Source organism: Neophocaena asiaeorientalis, unplaced genomic scaffold (assembly GCF_003031525.2).
Source record: "Neophocaena asiaeorientalis asiaeorientalis breed wild unplaced genomic scaffold, Neophocaena_asiaeorientalis_V1.1 scaffold7, whole genome shotgun sequence".
Lineage (NCBI taxonomy): Eukaryota > Metazoa > Chordata > Mammalia > Artiodactyla > Phocoenidae > Neophocaena > Neophocaena asiaeorientalis.
The window spans coordinates 4,533,006-4,556,074 of NW_020185337.1; the positions used below are offsets into that span (position 1 = coordinate 4,533,006).

A 23,069-nucleotide genomic window follows, 5' to 3' on the forward strand; every position below is an offset into this window, starting at 1 on the left:
TATTATTAGTGATTTCCTAAAGAGTAATGTTAAGATTAATATTTTTTCAATACATAGTCAGAAAGAGAAAAATTAATATATTAACGCATATATGTGGAATCTGAAAAAACTGGTATAGAGGATCTTATTTACAAAGCAGAAAGAGATGTAGAAAATGTACGGATACCAAGGGAGAAGGGGAGGGCGAGATGAACTGGGAGATTGGGACTGATATATATACACTATTGATACTATGTATAAAACAGATAACTAGTGAGAGCCTGCTGTGTAGCACAGGGAACTCTACTCAATGCTCTGTGGTGAGTTAAATGGGACGGAAATCCAAAAAAGAGGGGTTGTATGTATACCTATGGCTGATTCACTTTGCTGTACAGCAGAAACTAACACACCATTGTAAAGCAACTATACTCCAACAAAAATTTTTTTAAAATATATACTGTCATAAAGTATTAAAAATAGTAAATTTTCAAGATGATATTTTCAACATTCATTGCCTCTCAGATTTCAAACTAGTTACCTGCATGTAGACTGTCTAACATTACTTAAGAAATGGCTAGGTCTACATTAAGATGTCTTCATGGTTATAGTTTTTAAATTTACTACCATTTTCTTATGGAAGTAGACAAATGTAAAGTATACAAATCGTGAATATACAGTTTGATGCATTTTAATCAAGTAAACATACCCATGTAACCATCTCCTAGATAAACAGAACATCCCATAAATCCTTCTGTAACCTTACCAGTCACTATCCCCCTTTTTCTTCCCAAAGGTAAGCAATATTCATACATTTTAACATCATAAATTAGTTTTGCCTGTTTTTAACTATAAAGAGTCATGCTCATTTATATCTGGTTTCTTTTACACAACATTATACTTGTGAGACATACCAATGTTGTATGCAGTTGACATCTATAAAACTAAAGATATCCTTTTATTTGTGTCGTCCTTTGTTCTATTTACACTTAGCTTATAAAAATATAATCACCACAAAACAAATTAAAAATTGGTGAGAAAAATAATTAAGCAACAGTACTCTAATGCCATCACATAAGGAAGCTAGTGTGGCCCTAGCCGGAAGCTAGCACCAACTGCCAGACACGTGAGCAAGGACCTTCAGCCCCACTGGCCCTCTTCCAGAACCGTCCAGGTATATGCAGCTGGATAAGTACAGGTAAAACCAGCAAAGAGCCCTCTGAGCCAACTCATAACTTCTGGAATTATTAAAACACATACAATTTAGGTTTTGGTGCGGGTTTTTGGGGGTGCTGGGGGGTTTTGCAACAATAGAAAACTCATACGACAAGAATTATCTCATTCCTAAGTACACCCGTGTGATTGTGAATATACTCTTTCATTATGAGATCACAGGAGCTATGGTGGGACTTTCAGGACAGAGCAGAATGGTAGCCACCAGACCTTTTCCCCCTGATTTGGTACGTATCTTCATACAAACAAACAAATGCCAAAACTGGTATTCTGTTGTGTGGATTTTAGTATGCTTTACCTACATGTACCCATCTATTTATTAAAGCAAAGCCTACATATATACTCCACAGTCCTTCAAACAGATAAATCTGAGTGCTTACATGCTTGAATGCCATCTAAATTGAAACAAAGGTGTCTAGATCATCATCTTCAAATGTTTAACAAAATAAAATTTCAGTACATAGAATTTTAAAGTATCTTAAAAATTAACTTATGTAGAAAGAAATATCAGAACATTCATAAAATTTTTAATTTTTTCCCCTTAATCAAATATCCACTTTGAGCCAGGCATTGTGCTAGGGATACAAGAACAAATGTTAAGACATACTCTGCCTTTGTGTTTACAATGCAGCAGGGAAAACGTGTAAATAAGTCATTTCAGTACCCTGTGCAAAGTCCTATAACTTAGAATGTCAAGATTAGTAAAGATAGAATATACAGAAGGAGTCTCTAGGCTGGCCTCAGCCTGGGTATTCAGTGGAGAAAGTGACATCACCACTGAGTCTTGGCCTAGGTGTTATCAGTAAGAGGGCAGGAAAGGGGATACTAGATGTGGCAAAAAAGGTAAGCAGAGAGACTGAGATTAGCACAGTGTTTACAGAAAACTGACAATGGGGCCAGCAACTCTAGCAAATTAAAGCTTGATATAAGAAGTGAAACAGAAGTTGGAAAATACTCGAATGGTTAACGTTTTGGAGGAGGGGCAATGTTGCCCTGCAAGACATGTTTATAATGCCTAGAAACATTTTTCATTATCACAAATGAGGGCATATACTCTGGCATCTAGAGCACAGGAGCCCTGGGGATGCTGTCAAACAAGAAAGCCACCCTTCCTCGCCCTCCAAAAAATTATTTACACCAGAATGTCAACAAAAGTTGAGGAACCCTAAGTTAGGTCATGAAAGGCCTTCTATGTCATGCTTACATGATTTACCCTGCTCACAATCTGTGGTCTATCAGAGAAATTTCTATCTTCCTACCAACTTTCACTTGTGAATCTCCACAGGAAGAAACGAAGCCATACTTCATGGCAAAAACATATCAACTCTTCTCGCACTGAGCTATTAGCAACTGCTTACACACAGTCACTGGATTTAAGAACAACAGATGGACCTTTGGCCTTTTAGAACAAAATCTGTTAGATTCTCCTACGGAATGCAAATTAAACTAAGCTTCCAAAACTTATCTATATTAAGTCCTTATGCAACTCTTCTTTCCCCCACTGTACTTTTTTAACCCTAAGGGATTACTTTTTTCCTTCATAAAGTTAGTATTCCACCCTAGGTTCTAAGGCTAAAACTGCCTATATTACCCCTCCTCCCATCATAAGATTAAGCAGTTAAGTGGGCAGGATTCAAACAGATCTGATGCTAAAGCCACTGTGCTTTCTGTTAACAGAAAAATAATCCACTAATTTAAATCTGTAGCATTTTTCCCATTGGAAATATGCTTTCTAACCCTACTCCAAAATACTTACCATATGAAGCCTCTCAACTAGCTTTTGATCCCCAAGGCAATTGTTTGTATCAAACCAGGAATCAAAGTCCTAGATTAACAAATAAAAAATACGTTAAGATCGGAGATAATATTAACTAAAAATACCCTGTTATGCTAGTTATATAGCATATAACAATAATTTCTAAAATTAATTTAATGTTTGAGTTGTGAACCACAAAAATCATTTAGTTCAATTCTTTATTTTTCATATGCGCTATTGTTAGCAATTAATTTTAGAACTAGTTTGAGAATCATAATTTCCTTAACATTTTTCTCAAAAACATCCAGATGCCAAGTTTCATAGTGAAAAGAAAATTGTTAGAAACCAAGTTTTACAGAATTAGAAAATCAATATCCTTGAAAAAATATCCTTCTTCAGTTTCAGAAAACCTTAAAAATTAAAACCACTTCACGGTTTGTTCTCAAAGACCATTCAGACTACTCAAACACAAGCTTTCTAGAGCAATGTCAATTTTCATTAAACTTACTAAAAGTGAAATTGAGATTATCAGCATTTCATTACTATTTGGGTAGGATTTGAACAAGGACAGTTTCCCTTTCCTTACCTCTTTAGCATATTTGTTATATACAGCTGGCCCTTGAACAATGCAGAGGTTAGGAGCACCAATACTCCATGCAGTTGAAAATCCACATGTAACTTATAGTCAGCCCTCCCACTGTGGATCATGCAGAACTATAGTATTTACTACTGAAAGAAAAAAAATGTGGACCCGCCCAGTTCAAACTTGTATTGTTCAGGGTCAACTGTATTTGCTTTGTTAGTAAACATAATCTTAGAGTTCACTGTGTTAACTAAAACAAAGCTTTAGCAGAGATTATTAAACAAATGAAGTGTCAATGTGGTAGGAAAAAAATTATCTCAAAAACAAAATCAAAATACATAAAGCAGAACTAAAGTAGCTTGATGACACTGACTAAATGTCTTTCAAGAACACAATTTTCTCTACTCTTAAAATGATCCTTACTTAACACAACAAACCAAAATTAACACCTTTTGGGAACTTATTTGAATAAGCTCTTCAAAGCCACACACACTCCAGCAATGGGAACGAAGGGTCAAAAATGAATTCTAGTCCAACAAAAAAATGAAATTACTAATAAGCACAGACTCTTGACATAATGTACATTATGGTCCTAAGTACAACCAACAGTTCAAATAGTTAATTAACCATTTCTATCACTGCAAATAATCTATCAAAGGTGAGGATTAGGTTCTATGTTTGCTAGACCATAAGAAAGAATGGTTAGACATATTTCACCAAACTTGAAGGCCATCTTGGGGAGAGGGCATCCTGGGGACTTAAAACACAGGCAACATGAAGTATGCAAATTCACTTGAGGGAACACCCTGAGCACTACCTTAAAAACATAATCAGTCCACCTAGAGCCACTGAAACAATGTCAGGCCAACAGGACCACCAAATAAGAATGCGAATCTATGACATTCCAGAGAGAACAAACCATGATTTCTAAAATAAGACTAAAATCAAAAGGCACAAAAGTAAATTCTCAGGATGCATACAAAACTTAGTAGGTTACACGAAGCTAACTACCTAAAGGCGTGAAAAAGTAATGATTATCTCAAGTAGACTGAAAGGTAGGCCAATTCTTTTTTTTTATTCTTCTGGTTTTATTGAGATAAACTGACACATAGCTCTGGATAAGTTTAAGGTGTACAGCACAATGATTTGACTTACACACATCATGAAATGATTATCACAATGTTTACAGAACATCCATCATCTCATATATGTACAAAATCAAAGAAACAGAAAAAATATTTTTCCTTGTAATGAAAACTCTTAGGATTTATTACTATTAATACTCTTAGTTGTTGTTTACTCTCAACAACTTTCACGTATATAACATACAGCAGTGTTAACTACGTTTATCACGCTGTACATTACATCTCTAGTACTTATTTATAAGTGGAAGATAAATAAGTACAATAAACTTTGTGCCTTTTGACTGGCTTCAACCAATTCCCCCCCCTCCCCCGCCTCTGGTAACCACAAATCTGATCTCTTTTTCTATGAGTTCATTTGTTTGTTTGTATGTTTTGCGATACACAGGCCTTTCACTGTTGTGGCCTCTCCCGTTGCGGAGCTCTGGACACGCAGGCTCAGCGGCTATGGCTCACGGGCCCAGCCGCTCCGCGGCATGTGGGATCTTCCCGGACCAGGGCACGAACCCGTGTCCCCTGCATCGGCAGGTGGACTCTCAACCACTGCACCACTCAGGGAAGCCCCATTTGTTTGACTTCTGAAGCAGGCCAATTCTATTACAAAAATGTATAGTATTAAAAAAAATTATTCCAACTAGAAAATAATAAGAAATACTTACATCAGCTGAATTAAAGACATCTGGCAACAAAAAATTAAGAAGTGACCAAAGCTCATGCAGGTTGTTTTGAAGAGGTGTTCCAGTTAATAATAGTCGATTTGTAGTCTTGAATTCCCTCACTATTTCTGACAACTGAAAGAAACAAATTCATCATTAGAATGAATATTCTGTACATCGATCGAATTCTAAACTAAGGTACAAATGATTTGCACATCTAAATATCAAATTACCTTCGATTTTTCATTTTTGATCCTGTGAGCTTCATCTATAACTAAGTACCTCCAATTAAATTTCTTGAAAACAGACTTCTCTTTAATAAGCATTTCATAAGATGTTACACATACATCCCATTCTCCTGGTAATAAAACGTCTCTGACAAAAGCAGCCTGTGTAGCAGAAGAAAAAATTTACACCATGCAGAAATAATCTATACATTAAATTTACTGATGACAAGGATGTAATCTACTATGTAAAAGGGGGTTGGGAAGAGTAAAAAGAAGAGTCATCTATAGTACGCAGCATCTAGAACCAGCTCAAAGTAACTTCATTAACCATGAAGTAATCATGTCAGAGCCATTTAGTAAAAACAAACTGACAAAATTCTTCGGTACAAAAGTCAACAGACTAACTATTAAAATGTCTTCTTTCCTCGATTCCACTAGGTGCTGAAATTCTTAGCACATAGGTTTAGAAAAGGATAGAGAGTTTTCTGACATAAAGATAGATAAGGAGTAAAGGCTAGTTTGCAGTAAGCACTTTCATTCCTTTTATGTTTATACATCTATTAAGACATTGCTATTAATTTTCTCATTTTACAGGTGAGGAAACTAAAGACTGGTTAAACAACTGGGCTTCAAAGCATAATAAGCAATTTTGTAACTTAGAATACAAAAAGGGAGAAAAGAAATCTAGAGTCATCACTGATATCTGAATAAAGGGAAAACAAAATTAGGTACATAGTCCTTCAATGCAGTATGAGTACATTTTTTAACCTGAATTTTATACTCTTAATAGTGTCATTATTTCCATATCTTCTTCCAAAAAGGATGTGCCAACTTATCAATATTTTAACTTATTTCGATAGTTATCATACCGACTCATCACGTTACTATTTACATTATTATTTACTATTACAAATTACTATTCCATGACTATTACCATTATATACATCAATCTAAAAATCTGGCTCCTTAAATTTCTAACTGCCTCACACACTCAAAACTTCTTTTAAAAATAAGAAAATGGGGCTTCCCTGGTGGCGCAGTGGTTGAGAGTCCGCCTGCCGATGCAGGGGACACGGGTTCGTGCCCTGGTCCAGGAAGATCCCACATGCCGCGGAGCGGCTGGGCCCGTGAGCCATGGCTGCTGAGCCTGCGCGTCCGGAGCCTGTGCTCCGCAACGGGAGAGGCCACAACAGTGAGAGGCCCACGTACGGCAAAAAAAAAAAAAAAGAATATGCTGCTAGAATGAGACACAGCCTTTGATTTTATAACTACCCCCAGAAAGCAGGAGAAAACAACTATATTCTTATAGCTTTCTACAGCCTACAACTCCATTTTCATAGTATAAATCTTAACCATCAAAAAAATATTCCACTTATAAATTACTAATATTTGTGAAGACCAAGCTTATTATTGGACTCTTTTTCTCTCCTTTTATCCCTCCTCTAGTTATCCTCCTCCCACAAAACCTAAATTCAAATTCTTTTAATATCAAAAATGTAATGAAATATGAGAAACTTACTCTTTGTTCTTTATCTCCTATTAAACAAACAGATCTAAGTGTTGGTACCCATCTCTTGAATTCACTCATCCAGTTGTGTAATGTAGACTTAGGAACCAAAACCATATGAGGACCAGGAATGTTTCTATAGTGTTTCATGTACCCAAGAAGAGAAATTGTTTGAAGAGTCTTTCCCAGGCCCTGAAAGAAAAATAAACACAAAGCAATGAAATACAAAAACAAAACAGACTTCCATATTCATCCTTCCCGACATATACGGAAACATTTAAAAGAAAAGCTATGTGTACAGCTAACAAATGGCAAAAACTTGGTATGTGTCAAGTTTACGAGCGTTACGTCATTTAACCTTCACAAGCCTTTGAAGGATGTACTATTACCATCTCCATAAGGCCCAGATATTTAAGTGACTTTCCCAAGGTCACCTAGCAGAGCTAGAATTGAGACCTATTTCTTTTGATTCCATACTTTCTCTAAGCAACTGTCTTGGCACTATAGCTATAGGGAAACATAAAACATTCACTGCATAACTAGTAAATAGTAAACAAGATATAATGTTTTACGGGACAGAACTGTACAAGCTACCATCATGGATAAAATATTTCTCGATGACATTCAATTGACCCCACCACCTGTGTTTTGTAGAATTGAAGGGAGATGGCCAAATCACTACATTGTAAAAGTCAACCAAAGGCATGTTTCTCAAAATGTATTGTTTTTAAATTTATTATACTTTCATAGATAATAATTCCTCACAGCTGAAGTACAGATGTAAGATCCCACTTATGCAACTAAAGTGAGCTTTTATCAGTTTGACAGAGGGTTAGTTTGCTAACAGTTCTAGAGTATGATCAATAAACTATATGCTGCAAGCCTTAACTTTTATAAATCTAATGATGTATAAGGTTTTAAATTATAAAATGTGGACTTGTACAAAGCTATCAAACACATACCATTTCATCTGCTAGGATACCATTGATGCCGTTCTCATACAAAGAAATGAGCCAATTTAATCCTCGGACCTGATAATCTCTCAGTTTACCCCATTTTACATCTAAGAACAAAAGAAAAACGACATGCACATTTTAAAGACAATAAAAACAGGTGGGAAGCTCCCCCTCCATCTGATACTCAGAGGTTTAACTTGGGCCTACACATGTTTATTCTGACTGTACTTTCTTTACTGGGTGTTAAGAATGGGAATTTTGCAAGTTTCAAATCAGTGGAGGTAGTGGCGGTGGTCTGGAGTGGAGATGACGGATATGGAAGACAACCGAGTACAGGAACCATGACAGGAGGTATCAGAGTACCTCAATCACTCAGTTCCTATGTTACCCATATACTGGTCCTAGAGACTCTTTGGCCTCTCTATTTCCTTTTTCAATGTTACTACAAGTGTTTCTAACCAAACGTTTTCACCTTCCCTGATGACCTCTGGGGACTTTGTTTTTGTCCTAACAAAGGGGAAATAGGAATTAGAAGAGACTGTTTTTCCTTTACCCTTCCTTAATTTACTTTTTTTACTTTTCCAAGGGGTCCTACAAAAAGGAACTGTATCTCTTTCAGGGTTTATTACATATTTCCCACCCCATAATAATTACTAAGTATATGGATCATAAATAACCCAACTTTTTTTTAAAACTATGTATTCTGTACTCCATCCCTTTTGAAAAACACTGCTTTGAGATGAAAAGTTCATCAATGCTGGGAAAACTAGTTACAATGTAGGAATGTGAGAAAGAGATAAACAAATCATTCAAATTTCCTTTCTCCTTGTAAATCTGGTTCTGGCCTCTAGCTTCATGAAAAGAAATGGAAACTGCGTACTGTGTAGCAAAAAAAAAAAAAAAAAATCTGGAGGTACACGCTTTAACCAGCCTGCTGAATTTCTAACCAAATCCTATCTTCCCCGAAGTTCAGTTTGCTAATTATTAAGATAACAAATCCAAACTATACATCCTATATTGACTATTATAAATTTTTTTTTGCTCACAACTATGATCATACAAACTTGTCATCAAGTGAGACAGAGAAAGGAGGTCAGGAAAAAAACGCTGAGCTTCAGTGAAGACAACCGTGCCACCAGACAACCAAGATCATGTATGGGTAAAACCTAAACCTTGTTAACCATGTTTTCTCTTGGAAAACCTTTAATAACAAGTACATTTTGGAAAAAAATTTAAAACAGATAGAAAATCAGAAGATGAGTAAAAACAGTCTTTATGAAGTGCCCTTTTTTACACATTAGACTTCTTATCTGGGGCAAATATAAGGCAAACTTCATTCCCAGTTTTACATATACATTCAGGCCACAACAAGCACAATGGTGTTTTATGACCCTTTGAAATACAGCACCACTATTGTACTAATATACTATGGCTTCCATCCAAAAAATATCTGAAGTTCATTTCACTATCAATAAATTTCAAAAGATCACTAAAAATTCCATTTATAAATTACAGCCAAGAAAAATCCAAAACATTAACCAAAGGATATCTCACAAGCGGATGTTTCAGAGATCAAGTAATTAAATATGTGTAACGTACATGACGGAGAGTCTTCAAATCGAGTGCAAACATTGGTTGCTTTGGAGCTTTCTGTTAATAATTCTTCATCCTCCTCTTGCTCTGTTCTTCGGTGCCGATAGCTGTCAAGTTTAAAATAAAATCAAGTGATTTGAGTTTTGGCTTTCATTTTGACTACCAGCTACTATTTCAACATAATAGTCAAGAGGCTGACCAAGATTACACAATAATTTCTTAACAGGGATGAAAATTAAGACAAAAAAGTAAACAGTAGAAATCATTAGTAAATTTAAACCTGAAATGTTTTACATGGCTTTCTAAGATATACATACAGTTTTTAAAATAGAGTAATACCTTAGGTTAACCAGAACGTGATAAACATAAATGTGATAATCTAATTTCAAGGAAATATGCAGTCAGAAAAACCTCATAATTTGCATTTTAAAGTTAAGTATTTTACCTGCCCCCCCCCCGCCACCCCGACCTCAAATAGTACCAGAAGTCACATTTTTAAAACTACAGCTTTCACCAAAAGCTGCAGAATATGCAGAATAGACTTTGGGCTTAAGCAATGACTCTTAACTAGATTCATCAGAATTACTCAAAGCATTTTAAATACACTTGCCCAGATTCTACATCCCAAGAGAATCAGAGACTTCCTCTTAATAACTAATTTTCTGTAGTTATAATATTGCCAGATGTCTTAATCTCTAAAGGACTCAGGTAAGTAAAACTATTTACGCCCCAATTCTCAAGTTTCCAATTATACCTTCATTTTTTCAACAAATAGTTTTATTTAAATTAGAAAACAGTAGATGATTCCACTCTTGTGACCTCTAAATCTAACTTACTGCTTATTTCTACCAAAACTACATGCTTGATGGGAGAGGATAATCAGCCTTCCCAGACACAGAAATATTCCTCAGAAATACAGGCCAAGGCAATAAAAATGCAAGGATGTTTTTGTTTGTTTTATGTGCTTCTAATCAGAAGGTCTTAGGGTGTTATTTCTTGTGCTTCTCTGCATTCCAAACCTATGAAACTTAGTGCAAAGATCTACCCGCCCCCCCAACCCCAAGTTATTCTCCATAAACTGAGAATTTTAACCTCGTCTTTTTCTTTATAAAATCTCCTTCACAATATATTATCAAGATAATTATTATGGGTAACACTGAAGATAAAAGCTGGAATATGCTTTATTACTTCAAATTGAGGCATCATTGATTGTTAACTGGATGACGGAAAGGGGAAAAAAAGCATATATCTACTTTTACTGAAGGACAGGACAGTACCATTACCCTAATTACTTCACTTAAGCTAATTTTCCATTTAAGATGGTTTGATGGGTAGAAAAGAAATCTATTAACCAAGACTCCTTTTCTTCACCAACACTAATAAGATCAAAGCTGAACAATTTTTTATCTATTTACTACATGGTATCTTTATCTTACAGGCTCTTAATAGAAGTGTTTCTTCTCATGCCATCATACTGATGACCCCATAACAATATCCATTACAGCAGTCTGCATTTCCAGAGCACGAGACTGACGCTATTTAAACAGCTGCAAACTTCAAGTCTGAAAAATTTAAATACATCTGAATTGCAAAGTTCTCATGAAGTTTCACACGTATTAAAACAAAAGCACTTTGGTTACAAACAATGGATTAGCAAAAAAGATATATCAGATTGAGTAGAATACCCCAAATAAAATTAAGGTAATATGCTTTTTGATGATAATGCCCTTGAGATAGAGCTAATACCTCCATGTTTCTGTATACTATGTAGTAAATTTAACAGTGTTGATAACAGTTTGTACTCTCCTCTTTTAGATAACCTAGCATATTTTAATTACTGATCACATTTCATTTTTCACTTTGGAAATTACATATAGCCATTCCAGGGAGCTGAGATTGCCCTAAATTTGTTATTACAAACTGAACATCTTAGTTATCCAACCAGCACAAATTCTAAAAAAGAATTTATAAATTCAACATGTAAGAATTACTTTACACATATTGAACCACCACCTAACAGTGTCATCATACGCCTTGACACTTCAATTTATATAAAGATAACTAAGTATGTAACAAAAATTTTAAACTGCTGTGGCATAAATCATCACAACATCCACACACAAGCACAGACTTCAGATAATAGCAATACCCTCAATGCATGTATGTGGTTTAGGAGACCAGAGCACACCCCAAGTCAGATCTAAATTCAAAGCTGGATTATTCTAATTCCTTCTAGGTGATGTTAAATAGGCCGCTTAACCTCTGCATTTGTTTCCACTCCAAGGAGTGGAATACATCTGAATTCCCTATTCAGTCCATATAAAAATAAAGCATTATGCAAATTTTTATTTATTTATACATGTATGGCTATATCCTGCCAAGCCAATCAGGCCAAATAAATAACAGCACCAAAACAATTTTTTTTAATAAAGTGATTTTATGCTCCTAATGAAGACTATCAAAAATAAGTTTGCTTCAACTATTAAGTATCAAATATTACTCACTCGCCAACTGACAGCAAGTTCTGTTTCTCATCCTTTTTTATTCGTGGGCGCCCTGGTTTCATCTTCAAAGGTGAGGTTGGAGTCTTCTGAGCAGCAGGCTGAATGAAATGTGCAAACAGCTCTGTCTGCTTTAATAAATACTCAAATCTATTTGCCCGGTCAGTTTGCTGCAAAAAATTTTAAAACATATTTTATCAGAATATTAATACAACTTCAGAAATCAAGGTTTCAACATGCCTCCACACAACAATCTCAGAAATTAAAAGGAACAAACTACTGCTATGGGTAACAACACAGATGAGTTTCAAAAGCATTATACTAAATGAAAGAAACCAAACATAAAAGACTACGTACTGTACGATCCAACTTATATGATATTCTAAGTAGTGATTTCATAGAAAGCAGATCTGAAGTGGCAAGGGGGTGAGGGCAGGAGCAAAAGTTTTGGGGATCACAGAACTGTTCTACATCATGACTGTAAGGTGGTTAAATGACCGCATGTGTTTGCCAAAACTCACTGAATAACAGATATAAAACTTGTGTGTCAATTATACTTCAATACAGTTGACGAAAAAATATCAAATAAAAAATCAAAAGACATTATGCAATACAAGTGTATTTATTCAGAAGGGGGGAAAATGCATTGGTCATTCATCAGTTAGGCTGTTTTAAATTTTAAAAGGCTATCAGGCTTGAAAAACATCTATTAAGTTCATGAAATATTCTTTAACACAATGCAGTTCTTAATACCATTTCTTATTTTCATATCTAAGATCTACTGCTTTGAATGTTCCCTATTTATCACACAAAGAGAATGGAAGAATTTAAACCAAAAAACATTTCAGATCTTGAAATCAAGTTTTTATAAAAATAAACAAGGGTGGGGCTTCCCTGGTGGCACAGCAGTTGAGAGTCTGCCTGCCGGTGCAGGGGACACGGGTTCGAGCCCTGGTCTGGGAAGATCCCACATGCCGCAGAGCAGCTAGGCCCATGAGCCACAAGTGCTGAGCCTGCGCGTCTGGAGCCTGTGCTCCTCAACAAGAGAGGCCGCGACACTGAGAGGCCTGAGCACTGCGATGAAGAGTGGCCCCCGCTCGTCGCAACTAGAGAAAGCCCTCGCACAGAAACGAAGACCCAACACAGCCTATCAATCAATCAATAAATAAATAGAAATGCTGTAGAATTATTTTAAAAAAAAACCCTCGGGGGTTAGTTCTATGAAACACTGCATAAAATTTTAAAAAATAAAAATAAATAAACAAGGGAAATCTAGAGCCTTTAAGAAAACAGACTTTTTACAGACACTCTAACAGTTTGGTTAAAAAAAGGAGAAACAAGAAGACAAGAGTTCAATAAACAGAGAAACCAGTTACTCAACTCAACATCTCTACCTATAAATGCTTAAAATGTCAATTTTAGAATGAATTCCAAAAGAATATTTTACCTAGCAAACACCAGAGATACTCAAACATCGTAATGTTGTAAAAACGATGTATTTTTTAAAGGAAAACATAATTTTTTAAAATCATACCAAGGTAAAACTGAAGCCCAATTTGCTATCAGGAAGGCACAGGGTGACTGTTTCACTGGACCACAAATGTAGCCCAATCCATACAACTAACAACAGGTCAACATGTTTCTCCTTAGTAATGTCCTATAGATGACAAGCTTCAGTTGTTTGTTTCTGAAGACTAAAAAACTGTTTTAAAGTACTGAACTGAGATCCATATACATATATGTATTTTGCACAATTTCATTTCCTAATACATGTATAATAAAAGAAAAGCCAAGAACATGCAATGAGAAAGATGCTGCTACTTAAAAAAGACTATTATTGTTGCTATGTTTGGATCAAGATAAATAAGCTCTGGAAATAAATTCAGATAGGTCAGAGTCTAGATATTTTAAAGTAAAAGCTACTCTACAGTATTCAAATCACTGAATATGTATTCTTCACTTCTTTAAAAACATTTTCAAATCAACTTTTCTTCATAAATACCTATTCAATTCAAAAAATACTTCTGTGTGTCTACCAGAAAAGGTGTTTTGTTTCTTTAGGAAGTTTTCATTATAATCCAATATTGAAAACAGAACATAATAGGTAAACTATGTAAGATTGTCAGAAAATGATGAATACTCAAAAGTAAAAATAAAGCAGAGTGATGGCAAGTGCAAGTAGCACTGAAATTTTAACCAGGAAGATCAGGAAAATCCGAACAGAGGTAATGTTTCAACAGAGAAGGGAGGGGGTCCCCCCAATTCTTAGACCTTATCACACCTCTCTAATGCTCAAAAACCTTTAATGGCTCTAGATGTCTTAAGGTGGTATTTTTTCAAAGTGTGGTTCATGATCCATCAGACCAAAAATATCCAAGATCTCTGTTCTCTGTTATCTTCTACAAGGTCAAGTTTGAGAACTACTGTCTTAAAGAATTAAATATAAGTTTCACCAGGGCCTTACAAAAGATTCCATGATTTCCAAAATTCTCTCTCGGTTACAAACTAGTTGCAAAAAACCAAGTTCAGAACACACAGAATAAGCTTTCAGTAGAACTGTGGCAAAGGTTTGAGGGGAATAACAGGCAAAGACCTTGCTGCTTGAAAAAATGAGAAGGTTAAGATAAAAATGACTTGAGATCTTAAAAGAGGGGTAAGGAAAATGAACCTATCTACAAAATAAAAACAGACTCACAGACATAGAGGTCAGACTTGTGTTTGCCAATGGGGGGGGGAGGGGAGGAAGAGGGATGGACTGGGAATTTGGGGTTGGTAGATGCAAACTAGTACATTTAGAATGGATAAACAATAAGGTCCTACTCTTAGCACACAGAACTACATCCAATCTCCTGGGATAAACCATAATGGAAAAGAATATTAAAAAAAGAATGCATATATGTGTAAAACTGAGTCACTCTGCTGTACAGCACAGACTGGCACAACACTGTAAATCAACTACACCTCAATTAAAAAAAAAAAGGTTTAAGGAGAAAAATCGCTTCCTAAAAATCAGAAACAATAGAATAAGATTAGGAACCTAAAAGGAATGAAGCATAAAATCAAATGGAAGATTAAAATCAATAGCCTTGGAAAAAGCTTCTTTCTCTGAGACAGAAGGAAACGACCAGGACAGTAGAAGCCATACATGAAACAGAGAGGAAGTAAATTGATGATGGGCCTGCAATTCTTTGTGGAGGAAGACTGAAAATGAGGGTGTGGCAGAAAAGGAGTAGAACACTTAATCAGAGTGGCAAAGTTTTAGAATGGCTAAATGGGACTGTTGAAAGCCAAAGACAGTAAAAACCATAAACTTATTCCGGTACCAGTCAGCACTATTATTTTAGTTTTCTCAAGTAGTACTCAGCATCTTGGGTTCAAGAATGAAGAGTGGATATCAAGACTTACCTATGAATAGGATCTAGCAGATGATAAAGAAGTTGCTTGGAAGAAAACTGCTTCTCAAGATCATGATGTTGAAAAAGGAAATTAAACTAGGAGACTAAAAAATCTGTAGGAAGTGAGAAAAAATTTCCAATAAAGGGAACCGTGAAGACAAGAAGCATTGTAAAGAACCATGAAAACCTCCATTATATAATCAGATTTGTGTTGTAAATATACTTTGCAAAAACACAAAGAGATGTGGAAGCCAGATCATCAGAAAGGAACCAAATAAAGATGCCAACACAATAATTCATGCAACAGAAGAATACTGAACTAGGGTGATGAGGAAAAGATAAGAGAAATATTTATGAAGTTAAATTTGCCAAGACTATTAAAACTAAGAGGTACTGTAACAGCTTGGGTATTTATTAAGAGAAAGTTTCATTCATTGAGATAATCCTAAGTATAAGTGTGGGGTAGAGATAAGGAATTCAATTTTGGATACTCCTAAATAAGAGGTACCAAAGGGACTTAAATGTCCAACAAACAAATGAAAATGCAATGGTTGGAGGCATCTGCTTAGAGATGGCAGATGAAAACCAGTGACAAGGATCAAACTGTCCAAGAACAAATGTTCAGAATGTAATGAGAAGGACAAAGGAATTAGTCAAGTAAATAGGACATCATCAAGGAAAAAAAGGTCTCTCAAGGCAAGAAAAAATTCTGTGGAGTGGTCAATGGTGTCAAACACAAGTGACAGCAAGGAAAATCAAACTACAATTAAGCCAAAGAACTGGCCATTAGAATCACTAGTACAGTGTTAATGACAGAATCTAAGTTGTGAAGCGTTAAAGGAACAAATGGGAAAAGTAGAGCTGGAAATTGTATCTTTTTCTTCAATTAAGTTTGACAGCAAAGAAAGGCAGCAGGACAGTTACAGATATACACATATATAAATGTAATAGAAATCACATAGAATAATACATCATTTCTACTCTACATATTGCAATATGTATTATGCACACTATATATGTGTATACATATACACATGTGCATACTTTTAGGATTTTGAAGCTATTTAAGAGATTCAGAAACATTTATTGATATTGAAGAGAAAGTCAAAGAACAAGGGGAAAGTAAGATTTGTTAAAATGTACTATGTGCCAGATATTATTCTGGGTGTTGAAGACAGAAAGATGAAGACACTGTCCCCACTCTTAAGAAGCATACTGTGTTGTGTAGTGGTGTTATTATTACACCTGCTTTTTTAACTTTTTAAGACTTCAAAACAATTAAATGAGTTTAATCCATACAAAGCACTTAGAACAGGGCCTGCTACACAATAATCATTCACTATTAGTCATTATTATTGAATCTAAATTTAAATTTAAAGCTCTTTGTAGGTACCGGTTAACTTAGGGTAAAATAAAGTTTCCTAAGAGGATATGAAACATGAGCTGGGTATTTTTCAAGTATAACATTCATATTCTCTTTTGTAAAGATCCCATCCATATTATAAGAAGGCTGTAGGCAAGGAGCATGTATTATTTGCTTTATAACCAGTAGAGTACAATGCCAGACACATGCAGAATAAACATTACCTTGAATAATTACTTCTCTGGTCTTTAACTCACCTCACTCCCAATGCTAAATCTTAAAATATAAGGGGTGTTAGCATAACCCACATATTTACATAATATGTGAATTCATGCAATACTTCTATATTTGGTTTACACAGTCAAGTAAGGTACAAAAGTTATAGTACTCCACGTTATACATATTTAAATTGGGTATCTGTGCTTCAATTTTGGTACACTTAATCACCTAATAAAAGCTTATATAAAACTCTTCATATGCCTAGAACATACCATTTTTTCTTCATAGGTAGGATCTGGTTCTTGGATTTCTTTTTGCTTTCCAGGAGACGCATCATCAAATACTTCCTGGTAGGAGGGAAAAATCATGGATTGTTCTTCAAGAATACTCAACACACCATTATTAGACTGATTTCTGCCCAAAACACATTCAAAGTAATACACTCCTGTCCCAAATTTCCCAGATACTTAAATGGCTGTCATCCTACCTGATAGGAAACCTTGATGAAAAATACCATGATGCTAACAACTTATTTAATCCAAATATGTAAACTGCATGGCTATTGCCAAGACTGAAACACAAGATTATTATCTCCATCATCCCAGAACAAAATTACTTTCAGCAAATGTTTCGTTTTCTAATCAAAAATTATGAAGCTAAATTCAACAGTATAAAATGTGAAGAAAATACGTTCCCTTTTAATCATAAAATTGCAGTATCTACTGTACTGCTACACAAATATACACCTGGAAAGCCGCATTAGTCACGGTGATTCCCATCTTCTGGAAAATTTAAAAATTTCATCATGCAGCCTAAAGTGAATACCCTTTAAGTACAATCTGATTCCTTAACTGGTAATAAATGTGCTATTTTTGCAAATTTATTCACCCTGACATTCAAAACGCCACAAACAATAAAATAACAGCAACAACTACACTGCAAAGTTCCACTCATCCATTAAAAGAACATAAGAAGAGCTGGTAAAAGTCTAATTTTCATTAATGATGTACTAATCTGTGTGTCAATACATACTGTAATAAAGCTACCTGTGATTAAGAAGTTGGGGGGATGGGGCTGGTATAGCACTAAAATTAAGAGGTCAACTGACCCAAATTCAAGTCTAACTTCGTTGCTAAGACCTGTAGGAACCTGTGTAACCTTAAGCTCATCACAAATCTCTGGTCTCCACAAGTAAAAATGACGAAGCCACCAACCTAGCCTACTTCACAAAATGGTAATGGGATACCATGGAAGGTCAAATACATCCTAAAAAAATAAGATGTGCTTTCCAACAGCAGTCATTATTTCTTTCACAGTTTTAATTAAAAAAAAAAAAAAGGTTTGGATTTAGGACTCTTGAGGTCATATAGTTATTGGTATACAGTGTACCTACCTATCAGTTGAGTCAATACTGAGAAATGAGGATGAACAAAGACAGGCCCCATCCACATTGCCAAAAAGATCACAATAATAAACAAAAAATGAGACTGCTTCCGTGACCTATCAGTACCAAGCAAAAAGAAAAAATTAACCTAATACGTAGGAAAGCTAGCTAATATTTCTAGCAAAGTGGGCTCTGTCAGAAAATAAATGATTTTGGAAAAACCCAAATTAAAAGACCAAGAAAAGAAAAATCACAGTATAATGTGAAGGAAAAAATAAAAACTAAAACTAGTCAGTAAAAAGATTGATAAAATTACTGATGTTCCTATTCTAAGAAGGTAAAAATAACTAAGTCATTCTTCAATAAATGAAATCGTCAAACACCTTTTTTGTAAGAATATGAAAGGGCAAGATATCCGGGGAAAGGGTCAGCTTCCGAGCCAGATGTGGGTTCTACTTACCAAAAGACTCAATTTCCCCATCTGGCAAATAAAAATACCACTGACATCATTTGGTACTTGTAACATTAGTATTCATAGTTAAACTTTAATTCCACTTTAACTTAAAAATAGCAACTAGAAAGCCAAAATATTTAGTTTAGGCTTTAAATTATTCTGCTTTCTGATGTTTCCATAACACCTCTTGTGAGACTTTGGTTGTTATTCCAACAGTTGAATGACAGCCCCTTTTGAGAAGCTGAGGACAACTAAGGACAGCAATTTGCAGAGAACTGCATATTTACATACAATTGCTTTTAGTGTCAAACTTCAAACCCCCTTAAACCACGAAGCAGGAATCCAAGTTAACCCTGGGAATGCAAAAGAACCATTTAAAACCTGAAGAAAGAGAAAACAGGCAACACCAGATATGATTTTTAAACAAAGCTCGTCACTGAAAACTACAGAACACCAGATGTCCTAATCCACCAAAACCCACCGTCACCTTAAAGTTCTTTCAAAATCTAGTAACATGTTACTTCACCCTAGATTAGACCGCTGTTGCCCAAATAAAACTACTGCGCCAAATGCTTCAATGGTAAACTGCGCTACCAATTCCTTATTAATCCTGCAGCAACGTTCGTTTTCAGAACAGTATTACCTTCGCTCAATCTGTCCAAGAATGGAAAACTCCCAGAAATCTTTGGGCTGCAACTATAAAATATCTCAAAACAGACTGAAGGCCAAGAATAAAATTTGGAAGGAGCAAGCAATCACTTTGTTCCCAGACATCGCAAAGCCTTGGAGCACACCCAAGAGACCCGCCTGGCAGTTCCCCAATCTTTCCACCCCCGCAGTACTGTCACCATCCCCTGGCCGGCCAGTCCCAGCCCAGAAGACAGGCTCGGCAGTGAAAGGTACCAATTTTCAAAAAAAAAAGGCCAAGGCCCCCAAAGAGGAATTGCGCTGGTCTGAAAGCCCCTGACTCACTAACTCATCCATCCATCCATCCATCACCCCTCCCCAAATGAGACGGGGGTTCAAGACAGCTGCTGCCGCCTTGGTCAGTTCCCTCCCCATGGAACAGTGCCTGGGAGGAGCCTCCTCTCCCTCCAAAGGAGCAGCTGCGCCCCGCTTATCCCCACTGCGCCCTCGGCTATCCAGCTCTCGCCATTGTTTCTGCCCGGAACAGATACCTCCCCCGCAAGGACCGGGATGAAGAAAAGGAGGCCCAAGTCCTCAGAGGCGCTCCTTTTAAATGCCTTCCCCACCGCGCCCATCTACCCTCTTTCCTAAGGGGAAATCTCCCTCGCCCTCCCCCCAAGTTTAGTGGAAACTAAAATCGAGATTCAGAGATGGGCGAGGGAATTATGGGAGTGTAGCTTAAAAAAAAAAAAAGGTAGAATCCCACTCGGCCTCAGTAATCAAGAACATGTGTCTAACAAGAGCGTTCGAGGGTTTGGCAAGGTTCGCCAAAGAGACAAATAATGTAAATGTGAAGTGCCAGAGATCCATTTGAGTCGGCTGGGATAGGCTAGGCACAGGGCGCAAGGGTGAGAGCATCATTTCGGATCCACAGGGTCCGAGGCCGAGTCTGGGTGCACAGGGGTGAAGTTCGGCTCTGCGTCTCATCACTAACACAGAGGCGAGGGAACCAGTTCCTCCTCCCTATCCCGCCGTCTCCCCACGCCACGAGCCGCTCTCACCTCCATCTCAGAGTCCGCGGCGCCGGCGCTGGCCGCAGAGGCAGCCGCCTGGGCTGCGACGCCCTCGGGGCCGCCTTTGTTGCTGTTGTTGTTCCCGCTGCCGGCGGCCGAGGTTGCGGGCTTGGAAGGCGCGCTCTCGGGAGGCGGGGGTGGCGGAGGGTCGGCCGCGGACGACATGATGTTCCTTCTGCGTCACCCGCTGCTGCCAGAGGCCGGGCCCGGCAGAGATGAGGAGGAGGCCTAGGCCTGGGAGGCTACGTCGCAATGAGCTGCTGGAGGAGCGAGAGGACCACCCGAACGCCCCCTTCGCCGCGGCTCCGCGACGAGCCCTAGCCAGGCCCAGCAGCCTCCCCGTCTCGTCGTCCTCCTCTTCCGCCGGGCTCGGGGTTCCACCGGCGCTTTACCTCACGGCGGGAATCACGTCGACGAGAGTGGGCGGAGTCACCCGGGTCACTGAGGTCAGGAAGGCGGGCTGATTTACTGTAGGGCGGAGGGTTGAGGGAGAAGGAAAGGAAAGCGAAAGAGGGACCGGGAGCGCGCAGCGACTTGGCCGCCTCCTCTTCTTCCTCTGGTAGAGATCATCTATCTCGCCTGCATCCAGGTCTACTACCTACGCCACCGACTTTCAACACTCGCGAGATTGATAGTTGGCTAAATGACTGAGTTCCAGTTGCGCATGCGCATTCTCTCCTCCTCGCCCTTGGCCACGCCCCCTCCAGGGCCCCCAGCAAGCTCTAGGGCAAGGAGTGGGCGGGGCCTCAAGGGAAGGCTCGGACGCGTAGGTTTGTGCTTCCGCTCCCGGGCAAGACGGGAGTGCAAACTTACAGACGTTCTTAACGGTACACGGTCCCCGGACGCCGCATCTCCTGTGGCTGGTAGCGACCGGCGGCACTCCCTGAAAATTTGCACAGGTTTTGCGCTGCCTACTGCAGCATGGAGGTCTGGGCAGGCCTTAACACTTTAACCGCCTTTGCTTATACGCGTGACGCCACTGTGTTGACGACGTTGTGGTTATTCCAGTTGACGTCTCACTGTTTTGTTGTCTAGGGAAGAGTGCCCGTTAGTGTGATTTTTTATTTTTCTGTCATCAGATGTTAGCTATATCAGTCATTTCTAAATTCCTTCTACTCTTCGGTGCAGAGTTAGGCGATATTTCCTCTGAATTTACATGCTGAAAGTAAGCAAACTGTGCCCACCACCATGTAAGTGAGAAACGTGAGTAATCAATAGATAAGAGGCGATGGGTTGTATCTTTTCCTCAACCACCAAATATTAAATTAAAATGTACATTCTTCTCTTCTTAAGAAATGTTACAACTATTCACGACTGGTTTGTACACTGCCTTGCCCTCTGTTCAACACAGCCTGAGGGTCTTGCGCACCCATCTGCTGCAGATTTTAAGCGCAGCGTGTTCTATTCAGTAGCAAATCTGCACACTGCAATAAATTGCTATCTGCCCTGCACAGGCTCTTATTCATCTTTGTATCCGCATGTCCAGTATCTTATCAGTACGTATTGAACAAAGGAGACACACTTTTAAAGAGTTAAGGCTTGAGCAAACTGTTGATTATGTTGAATTTCAAACAGAAGGGATCTCCTATGACTATATAGGCTGCAAACTTTTAACCAATCGAGTGATAATTCTTTAATTGAGATCTGGAAAAATGTCCCCCAGCCCATTATAAATGCTATTTCTGAGACTATAAGGAACCGCCTAAGGATATATGAAAAGAAGAATACCTAAATGATGTTCATCGCAGGCTTCGCATGTAATTGCAAAAAAACTACCAATAGGCTAAGAGTCCAACATTAAAAGTATGATTTTAAAACTATTGTACACCCACAAAATGAACTATTCCTTACCTTTAACAAAAATTAATGTAGAAGAATGTTTATTCTATAGTGTTAACTGAAAAGAAAATTTAGCAGTTCAAAAATATGAATAAAACTTTGGAAGGATAATCATAAAAGTATTGAAAGTGATTGTTGTTGGTGTATATTTCCTTATTCTTTTTTGTTTGTATTTTTTAATTTTTTCTAAAATGAATTTGTGTATTATTATATTGAGCAAACTTATTTTTAATATCTAAAAAATACTTTCACCAAAAATAGATTGTGTGGAAGGGTAAAAAGTTAGTGTCTAGGGGAGTAGCTGACATATAGACACTCAATAAATACTTATGAGAACTTCCCTGATGGAACAGTGGTTAAGACTCTGCGCTCCCAATGCAGGGGGCCTGGGTTCAGTCCCTGGTCAGGGAACTAAACCCCACATGCATGCCACAACTAAGAGTTCTCATGCCAAAGCTAAGGAACCAGCCTGCCACAACTAAGACCCGGCGCAACCAAATAAATAAATATTTTTTAAAATAAAAATAAAATAAATACGAGTAAATATTTATTTAATATTGACATTAAGTAGAAAGAATATAACAT

At 37.4% G+C, this 23,069-nt stretch overlaps 1 protein-coding gene across 2 annotated transcripts in view; it reads right to left on the reverse strand.

Moving 5' to 3' along the window:
- SMARCA5 (SNF2 related chromatin remodeling ATPase 5) overlaps positions 1-21,041 on the reverse strand; it is a 46,065-nt gene extending 25,024 nt beyond the window's left edge. Inside the window, exons 1-9 of one of the 2 annotated variants that reach the window (XM_024736076.1) lie at positions 20,634-21,041; positions 17,380-17,454; positions 12,134-12,300; positions 9,636-9,736; positions 8,043-8,143; positions 7,093-7,272; positions 5,580-5,735; positions 5,350-5,481; positions 2,966-3,034 (exon numbers count right to left, since the gene is read on the reverse strand). In XM_024736076.1, coding sequence (XP_024591844.1) covers positions 2,966-3,034; positions 5,350-5,481; positions 5,580-5,735; positions 7,093-7,272; positions 8,043-8,143; positions 9,636-9,736; positions 12,134-12,300; positions 17,380-17,454; positions 20,634-20,810 — 1,158 coding nt within the window. In that variant the 5' untranslated portion in view covers positions 20,811-21,041. Of the gene's footprint in view, positions 1-2,965; positions 3,035-5,349; positions 5,482-5,579; positions 5,736-7,092; positions 7,273-8,042; positions 8,144-9,635; positions 9,737-11,065; positions 12,044-12,133; positions 12,301-17,379; positions 17,455-20,633 lie in introns of those variants that run through there. The other variant, XM_024736077.1, reaches the window with a different exon arrangement.
- Positions 21,042-23,069: the final 2,028 nt, after the last annotated feature.